Genomic DNA, 10,412 nt, shown 5'->3' on the forward strand with positions numbered 1-10,412 from the left:
CAAAAAAAGCCAAGGGCATCCTGAGTTATATTAACAGGAGTGTTACTTGCGAATCAAGGGAAGTGATTCTGCTGCTTTATTAGGCACTGGTGAAGCCTTACCTGGAGTACTGTATTCAGTTTTGGGCCCCACACTTCAAAAAAGAATGTGAACAAATTGGGAAGAAACCAAAGAAGAGTGAAAAAAATGATTAGGGGCCTAAAAGGCAAGCTGAAAGAACTAGGATTATTTAGTCTGGGGAAGAGGAGACTGATGGGGGATTCAATAACACAAATACTTTTTGAAGGGTAATTATGGGGAAATGATTCTATCTTGAGCAGGCTGCTGAACTGGATGACCTCACAAGGTCCCTTCCAGTTCTACTTTCCTATTATTCTGTGATCTTCTGATGGTGGACTCCTTGCTGACAGGTTGTGGTGACTAGACTTTTTGCCTAGTCTATAGAGCACTGACTCAGGGTCTTGGGAGATTTGTATTACAGTACCCCTCCCCACAAGGCTAAGGGGATTCAAATCCACATCTTTCACATCTTCCAAGAGTATGGCCTAAACACATTATAAAATAGGGTAAGGGAAAGGGAAGTCTCTATCCCTTCTTCTGAAGAATCTGGCATACTTTGCAGCTGAAAACACAACAGTCCTGGAGCCAGAAACAGAGAACATAGCATAGTGTAGCATAGTGATTACGGCATTCAACTGGAAATACATATCTAATCACTTATTAGACTTGTTTTTATATGTAGGGATTGTGTGAATCTTTATGAAGATTTCTTTGGAGCCTGTTCCAAAGTCCACTGCAGTCTATGGGAATGTTTCCATTGAATTCTGTGGTATAAAAGTCAGGTCTGTGGTACAGTATCTGAAATATCTTTTGTTCTGCAGACTTCAGCAAAATCAATTTTTTTGCTTAGTCTTTTACAATGCCTTCAGAGGAAAATGTACATATATAAATAGGGCTGTATCAAGTTTGCAGCAAAAGTGGTGTGTTCTGTGGCTCCTTTAATCTTCCCCCATGTGCCCTTCCCCCTTCTCCACCCCACCCTACATCACTGATTAGTGGAGGGGCCCTGGTTGCGGTTTGTTCCCGATTGGCAGGGAAGCAAAAACCACGGTTTTAAACATGGCACCTTTTTTGCCTCCCCGCTGGTCAGCAGCAAGCAGCAGGGCTTGACCTGACTGTACTCCAGATTCACGCCAGTGTAAGGGAGAGCAGAATTTCACTTGGTGGGTATACCAGTGTATACACATTTTCAAAAGTGATGATCAATATTGAGTGCTTTAGCTTTAGTGTGTTCAATTTGCAATCTTTTTAAAGGGATCAGGTTTTCAGATAATGTTAAGCAACTGCCATTTGGAAAAATGAGATTTAGATGTAGACATAAGTATTCAGAGGTGGAATTTCAGGGGTGTTTTCTAATGTGTGACTTTCTATATCTTTCTTTGTCAGTGATTCCAATTTTGATGTCAATGTGTGATTGTTGTGGTTGTGGACCAGGACCTACAAGTGCAGCTGGGATTGGATTTGAGCCCGTACCTGAATACACAGAAGGGGCAATTCATTCATGGGGAATAGAAGGAGCACAGCCAGAAGACAGGGTCAGTTCAATATTTGTAAAAAGCCGAATGTCATTTGCACATAAACGTAAGCCTGTTGTATAGTCTAGATTTGGTGGTGATGACAGTGACTTTTTATGGTGCATTATTGTCAAAATAAAGATGCCTGATATTACTAACCATTACTCAGACAAGTAGATCCATTGACTTCCATTATATTATGACCGGAGTCTAGTAACCAGACTGCAGGCTGCAGATCAGACTTAGGTTTTGTAAATGATTACAGCTGACATTTCCTTTTAACATGTATCATGAACTATAAAATGAGTAAGGTGAAAAGAGAACAAAATATGGAAAATCACCCAAAATATTGATCTTTATATGACTAAACTATCATACAACTAAACAAGCTAAATTATTGTTTTCTAGGACGTTTCAAATATTCTCCTACCAGCAACTACTGCCCCTCCAGGTGACTTTGCTGACCCTTCTGGTAAGCAGATGCTAACCTTCTTTAGATTTTATAACATAAGTGGCCATGTTTCAGCAAATAATGCCTCTCTGCTATGAAGAAACCATATCTGATAGGACTGTGTGGAGCTTCGGTCCCTGATTCGGTGGAGATTCGGCCCAATCTGGTGGCTGAATCTCCAAATCCAAATCATATCAGAGGACCCTTTAATCTCTCCAAATTGAATTGGAACCCTCCAAATTGATTTGGAGAGATTCAGAAAGATTTGGAGATTCAGACATAGATACAGCTTTAAATGTTTTTTCTACATGCCTCTAGGCTCATGAGTGCTGCAATGCTGGGTGCATGGAGTGTCCCACAGAAGTGTGAGGGACTTCCCAGCATGCTTGGCAGCAGACCTGGAAGTGGGATGGAAGTACCTCCGGAAGTACTTCTGGTCCACTTCTGGGTCTGACAGGGAGCGCACAGGGCCCCTGCTCCTCTGGCTCAGTGACTGGTGCCTCCTGGGTCTAGGACGGGTACCTGAAGTCCCCCTGCAGCTGACTGCTGAGCCAGGGAGATGCAGGGGGGCCCAGCATGCTCCCTGGCAGACCCAGAAGTGGACTGGAAGTACTTCCGGTCCACTTCCATGTCTGTTGTCAAGCATGTGGAAGGCCCCCCCTGCAGCCCTGGGGGATGCTCCATGCGCCCCAGTATCACAGCATTCACAAGCCGCGCTGGTACCTCAAGGTATGTAAAAAAACTTTTAAAGATGTGTCTGTGTTCAAATCACTGATTCGCTGAATCAGCATCGAATCTTCAGATTTGTATTCGGCTGAATTGAATCAGGGACAGTGATCCTAATCAATGAATCTAATTGCTGTCCCTGATTCAGGCTGAATCTGAATCAAATAGGCCCACTTTGCACACTCCTAATATCTGATTCAAAATATTTCACTTTCCATCACCAATACTATAAATTATATGCTTAATATTTCTTATTTTCCCTCTGAAAGTAGCTCTGCTTTTATCACTAGAAAATGCAAAAGGGATCACAAGAGCACCCTTTTTGGCAAAGTATTTAAAGTTCTTTCTGCTCCTAACATCCAAGAGACATGAGGACCAATTTTTCAGTGAAACTATCAGTATACATTTATGCATTTATATCCCCATGCAAGTCCCTAATTTGTGCATGTACCTGAAAACATAGGTTTTTTTTAGTCATATGCAAATCAAGAATTTACTCAAGCACATCCTAGAGTGTGCATGCAAATATATGCCCAAAGTTGTACAGAAAATTAGTTATTAGAGTGTGCATATGTTTTGGTATATATTTATTTGGATTCCAATGTTGCATGATAGCACCAGTGTCTATATGCTTAACACCCATGCAAACTGCCATTAGTTGATCGCTTAGTTTTTACAGAATGCTTCTAGAAATCAAATCATAAATTCATCAGAAGAGCTAATTAACTGACTCCCTTCCCCTTCCACCCCAGATGTATATTGGGATAACATGGTTTTCTGCTTTCAGATATTTATACAAATGCATACGGAGGAGGAGTAACAGCAGGTTCAGGGTTTGAAGAAACTACAGGGCTTGGGACTGGTCATCTAACTACAGATTATGGAACAGCTACAGGTTATGCAACAGCTGGTGCAATTTCTGGAACAATGGACAAAAAAGGGGTCTTTGGAGGGACGGTAAAAGAATACAGAGAAGGAGGAATGAATATGACTTTCTTAGAAAATTACTTCTCTGAGGTAATTCATCTGCCTTTTTTTCTAATAGACACCCAAATATATCAAAATCTGATGGCAGTCGCATGGCTGTAGATTAAAAATCCAAAGCTAAAGGGGTTAATTGTACTAAACTGGTAGAAGCAAGTAGACACTGAAGCTAAAACAGACTTCATACTGAGAATAACAATATATAAATCTTCGTTACATATAGTATAACAATTCTGAATACCCAATAGCATTTGTTTTGCATTAAAGTTACCAAGTGGTAGAATACACTGAGTATTTTTCATTAATAGTCACAAGGAATATTAATGTAATTATTCATTGTATTGGTTAGGACAAGAACTCTGCAAATAATTCATTTTCTATAGGTTATCATTTCACTGTGTGAAACCGGCTGTTAAAGACGTGAAAATTTGGAATATACACTATTCCAAATTGTTCTTAAAATTATATTCTTAACAATAATTGCTCTCAACCACTAATACTGAGTAGATCCTTCATTAATAATTTATATTATTGTTGCACACTATCTTGTGTTTTATTATTGTATCCATATTATGAATGGATGATCAAGGTTAACTAATTAACAAACTAACTAAATGTGAATTGGAAGTAATATATCCAGTTGTAAAATGCAGTTTGCATAGTAACATGGGAGTTATTAGATTAATTAACTAGATCACTTGAATATCAAATATTATAACAAAATATGTTTTCAAACATTCTCTTTGATTAATATTTGAACTAAAAATGCCTTCTTCACAAGTACTCACCTTAGCCAAAGCTGAAAATGCTAAGAATTTACAGAAAGCATGTATAAAAGGGTTGAAAACATTTGAGTAGAGACTAGTTTCAATATTAATACAAATAATGGCCACAACATTTTTACTACGTTTATTCAGTTTTGCTTTGAATCTCCTGTATTAATGGCCACACCAGATAGGAGTACATGCATATATGTCAGCAAATATACAGCTGGTAAATGGATAAACTTAGAATGAAAACCAACTCTCTCAATCCTGACTTCATTGAAATAGCAGAAACACTTATCAGCACTTCTGAAACAGGCCAGTGGATGATGGAAAATGGAGTATGGTCAAGGGTTTAGGAGCATACATGTTAAGTGATGAATCACAATAACACCCTCTAGTTATGCTCCAGAATAGATCATTTTCTTTTTTGCTACTAAGACATTAAATCCCTTTTAAAATACATCAGAATAAAGATTGATATGTTATTTGCCTGACTCTGAAGAAAAAGAATGCTCAGTTCTTTTTTTGTCTTTTTCTCCAACTTCAGAAAGCATTTGCCTATGCAGATGAAGATGAAGGTCGACCAGCAAATGATTGTCTCCTAATATATGATCATGAAGGAATAGGCAGTCCTGTTGGTTCCATTGGCTGTTGTAGTTTTATTGGTGACGATATGGATGACACCTATTTGGATAGGTTAGGACCAAAATTTAAGACTCTGGCAGAAATCTGTTTGGGCAGAGAAATAGAGCCTATTCCAGTTCTTAATGCTACCTTTCCAAGTCCTGAAGTTGATCTAAATCTGCCACCACCCGGAACCACTATCATTGTTAATGGATCTGTACCAATGCCTCCCACAGCTGGCAGTACAACAGTTGTTACTGAAAATACCTATACATCTGCATCTGCTATGCAGCCTGCAAGACCTATACCTGATCCTTTGCTCCACGGTAATGTAAGAGTGACTGAGACTTATACAACTGGCCCACCTACACATAGTGTTGATCCTCTTCTTACACCAAACATTGTGGTAACAGAAAGGGTGGTTGGTCCTGCCTCTGATTTGCGTGGCATACTAGACATCCCCAATATAACAGATGGGTCAAATGTTGTTGTTACAGAAAGAGTAATCACACCCAATTCCAGGGTTCCCGCTTCTTTGAGTATCCCTGATCTGGCAGATGGATCAAATGTAGTGGTGACAGAAAGGGTAATTAGACCAGCGTCAGGTATACAAAGCAGTTTAAGTATTCCCTCCGAGTTATCAAATGCGCATAATGTAGTTGTTACAGAGAGAGTAGTTTCTGGTCCTGGCATGACCAGCATGGGTGGCATGAGTGGTATTAGTCAAATGTTGGGCTCAGACGCCCATTTTACCCAGACCCTTGGATCAGCTTCCCCTGGAACAGCTCGAAGAAGGGTGGCAAACTATAGAACAGTACAGTATTCTAATCAATAAGACTTCTATTAGTATTTTCATTTTCCTGCAGATATCATTGATTTGCATTCAAGTTTTTAAATTAAAAAAACAACAAAGTATATTTTTCATTATTTATAACTAGCATATAGTACTAAAATTTATGTGATTCTTGTCTCATAAGGTTGCCCAGTTTCTAAGTGAAACACAGAAATACTGGGCATGTCTACACAAGATGCTGACTGTACAGTAGCTGAAAAATACTATGCAGTAGTGTGTCAGAGCATGGACAGTGCTATAACACTAGACTACTGCACAGTAGCGTCACCTAGAAGACGTTCACTGGTGCTACTGCAGAGTAACTTCAGTTACTGTGCATTTATTTAGTACTTGCTAATACAAGCACTAAATAAATGAGCAGTAATGTCTGTGTAGTAGTGTCTTGTGTAGATGCGCTCACTGTCAGTGGGGAAAGTTCAGGTAAAGCCCCTTTAAATATGTCCTTTTATTACCGTAAATGTAATCCTAAAACTGTTAAAATTGGTAGAGAATAGGCCTCCTTCTCCATAATGTGTTCTTTCACATGTTTTCAATGCTGAGAGTCAGTGAGAACATTTTTAATTCAAAATATCCCTTCTTGCCTCCCCTGGGATTAGTCAACTTGCTTTTTTGTTTGCCTGCTTTATGTTGTTGGCCAAATGAAAGGGAAAAAACCCCTAGGTCACGTACAGATATTACACTTTTACTGGTATAAGTGATCAGAAATCACTCTATCCCCACAACAGAACAGAAGCTCAGCACTCACAGACTGGTTTAAAAATGGCAGCACCCAGCCCTACGAAAGGGCAAATAAATGTGTGTTCTGTTTGCTATCAATCTAAACTACACTGCTTACAGAAAACTGTGCAGTTTAGATCAATTTGACCTTGGGCTTTTTGAATGTCTGTACCTAGCCCTAGATTTTTGTGAAAGTATTTAGGAACAGTTTTGAATAGCTAGTGAACTGGCTGCTTCATTCAGTTCCTGAGGAATATACATAATAATATAACATATATGTGAAGTCAATCCAAAGCAGTAATTTCAGATTCCATGTGCCTTTCAAGTACTAACCCAACTAAAGTAAAATGAGACTAAATTTGGACAGGGAGAAGGAGCTTTGTATCAATGAAAATGGTTCACTTTGGGCATGTCTACACGTTCAGTAATGTGCAGTGGTTACTGCACATTTAGTTTAGTCGTTGTATAACCAAATTCTAAATAAATGTACAGTAATCAGAGTTACTGCACAGTAGCACTGGCAAACACCTTTTTAGTGACACTACTGCACAGTAGCCTGATAATGCTGCAAGGTAGCATATTAGCACTGTCCGTGCTGTAACGCACTACTGCACAGTGTCATAAAGCTACTGCACAATTAGCATCTCAGTATACGCACCCTCTGTGAGTACAATACTGACATACATTAATTTAATATGGTACAAATACTAAGATCTTGTATCACTGTGATCTGTCATACGTATAGCAGATCTACATTTTCATCAGACTTAATGGCCCTTGGTTGTTAAAAAAGACAAACGTGGCAATAGTACCATGATATTTCAGGAAATGGACACCACTATTACTGGTATTTGTCAACACAATATTTAAATCAGCACTTTCAAGAGCATCCCATTTACATTGCATGCTATATTACATAAGTTTTACAAAAATTAATCATTTATTATAACTAACACAATATAAATGTATAAAGCACAATAAATACTCGTTACATGCACATTAAGTTCTCAGTAAATGTCCAGGCTTCTTCAAAATTTCTAGTAACCTTACTGTCATGGTGAAGGGTTTGAGTGGAAATCCATTGCAAATGACCCATGTGAGTTACTGAGAGTATGAAACTATTAGACATCTCTGTCTCTTCGTTAAACATACAACAGCATGTAGCTAAACTGTAGGCTTCAGTAACTCAGATTATTAGATTGCTTTTGGTTTTGGTTTAGTTTGGTTTGTTTTGCAATATTTACTGACCATCAAGTTGTCTCTGTTTGGTATATTATAGTGTTATATTATGTCTTACTCATTTTTTATACTAACAGAGCAAAAAGAAGTAAAAGAAATAATAATGTTTTAGCTTTGCGTTCTGGTGATGCAGTTGCAGATTAGTCAAAGGGTTGTAATGTTGATTCTGGAAGTCATTAATGAGAAGGAAAATAATTGTTAACACACAGTACAGAGAATAGGTATTTCATATGTCAGTGTATATTATTTTATATTGTAATTTGAAACCATTTTGAATATATTAAATGAAAAAATGACATGGAAGGCTTTATGGATTGTAAAGTATGAATTAAATCTGGCATATAGTTCTTATTTTTCCCCAAGGACTGCGTCTCTATCAAAATCTCTATTTGTTTTATAACAAACAAAAAACAATGACAATTTGCCTCAAATTTCAGCTGGTGCTTAAAAAAAGCAGGAGCACTTACATGCATTAATTATTGTTTCCATGGAGAACCTATGAATTGCATGTAATCATCACGTGAAGCTAAATGAACACAACACAGAAATCCAATAGGTATTTTCTTTTAATTTTGTACAATATGTATAGTAGGTATAGTGTACACAGCAATATTGTACTGTAAATATAATAGAGTTTTTCACAGGGATTTTTTTTGGTCACTAGTTTAAAAATCTACACTCTTTTCCCTCTTGCTGTTTCTCTTCAGCATAGTTTAATAGATTTGTATTTTTCCCACATGATTAAAAGGAGAGAAGGGAGGCTAGTCACATATCCAGATTCATTTATCTCATAAGATCAGAATAAAACATTTCTCAATCCAGTGTCACATACAGACATTTTATTATATGCTTAAAAACAACATGAAGAGCCTTCTGTATTATTTATAACCACAGACACCAGTGAACCCCAAAGTTATAACCAACTCAAGGCTGCCTCACGTTACTTCATACAGTCTCAGACATCTTAAAAAGGTCGCATCCATGCTACAAATAGTGATTTATTACTCAATTCTGCTACCATTATTCAAGTTGGGTAGCACTTAGGTTTTATAGACTTCAATAGAAGCAGTATTATCAGTTTGTTTGCTTCAGTATGAGTATGGATTGCTGGATTGTTCTTTTAAGAATAAAAACAGGGACTGGAAATTGCAAGCTAAAATTCAGTGTAAAAATTAAAAATTCCTTTTTATATATTTCATTAACCACAAGAATTTTATTTTATATATAGATATATGTTATGTTATTATATAATATATATTATATAATAACATAACGTAAAATCTATCTATCGATATCTCATGGCTCTCTATGCCTCTAAAAACTTATTTAATTTATCCAATCACCTTTACAAGATGACTTGAAAGTAAAAAAGGACTTTTCTGGAAAATATCCACGCTGTAATTTTTAAAATCAAAATTATATTTCCCATGATAGTCTTTGCTATTAGAATTAGATTTCAGAAGTGTCTATTGTGTTCTTTCTTTACACTCTTGATTAGGAACATTATGTGATGCATCAGGATTTGAACTAGCTATAGTCTCTTGCATGTCTAAGAATAAAAATAGTAAAAAGTCAATATAGAAAAAATATATTAAAAAAATAAGAGCTTTGATTGTAGTAGTTCTCCTCATTAGTACTAACTTTTGCAACTCTTTCTAGAGATTGGTAGTTTGCTGCTTAGTGCAATGTATGAGATGTTTTAATGTTTTGTAATCTTAATTTCTCATTGATCAAAGAGGAATAACATTTTATCTTTCAAACTGCACTCCCAAATCATTTCTGAATACTAATTTCTACTGCTGTGTAATTTTCCAGTTGGCTTTTTCCAGTTGTTTTACTGGTAAGAGATGGACGCTATCAGGTTACAACAAGTTGTGAAACAAATTTTTATTTGAAGATGTAATGAATTATTTGGTTTATTAAAAATTCTGCATTCACCCTTTTCTACTTTTATTGTGGCTGAAAAGTGGCATACAGCTTAATCCTCATTAAGAGATACATAGTTGAATTTTGCTTTCCTTCAGCTGTTATTTAGAAGTCTGGTTTCTTCCTGCATTGTTTAAAAACATTGTTTAATTGCGCAATGTAAGAGTTCTTCAAGAAGGGTCAAAACTGCTTGAATGTACATATTGATCTTGCTACAAGGCCTTCATAAAGAGAACTCCTGCTGATGTGCGGTGGGCTTAAAGCATCAGGTGCACAGATTTTATATTTGAGCCTGATTCTACAGTCTTGTACAGCATAAGCTAGAGTCTCAGTTGGTATAAACAGCGTAGCTATAGCAAACTAAATGGAGCTACCTCAGTCTACATCAGTTGAGGATTTGGCTTGATTACAAGCACAAGCACTACAAGTGCTGTCTAATTTGGAACCATAGGAATTAACTCTTTGGCTCAATCCTGCTTCTGTTGAAAGAAGTAAAACTTTCACTACTAAAAGCAGTATGTGTTTTCCTGGTGTATCTTGTCATTCTTTTG

At 37.0% G+C, this 10,412-nt stretch overlaps 1 protein-coding gene across 3 annotated transcripts in view; it reads left to right on the forward strand.

Moving 5' to 3' along the window:
- The window catches only part of LOC149869182 (desmoglein-4-like), a 55,996-nt gene extending 47,710 nt beyond the window's left edge, over window positions 1–8,286 (forward strand). For all 3 annotated transcript variants that reach the window (XM_090039873.1, XM_090039872.1, XM_090039871.1), the window contains 4 exons: window positions 1,447–1,595; window positions 1,983–2,046; window positions 3,539–3,768; window positions 5,050–8,286. In XM_090039873.1, the coding sequence (XP_089895999.1) occupies window positions 1,447–1,595; window positions 1,983–2,046; window positions 3,539–3,768; window positions 5,050–5,961 (1,355 nt within the window). In that variant the 3' untranslated portion in view covers window positions 5,962–8,286. The remainder of the gene's footprint in view (window positions 1–1,446; window positions 1,596–1,982; window positions 2,047–3,538; window positions 3,769–5,049) is intronic.
- The last annotated feature ends 2,126 nt before the right edge of the window (window positions 8,287–10,412 follow it).

The sequence above is a fragment of the Crocodylus siamensis genome, chromosome 3 (assembly GCF_052110815.1).
Source record: "Crocodylus siamensis isolate JL-2025a chromosome 3, ASM5211081v1, whole genome shotgun sequence".
Classification (NCBI taxonomy): domain Eukaryota; kingdom Metazoa; phylum Chordata; order Crocodylia; family Crocodylidae; genus Crocodylus; species Crocodylus siamensis.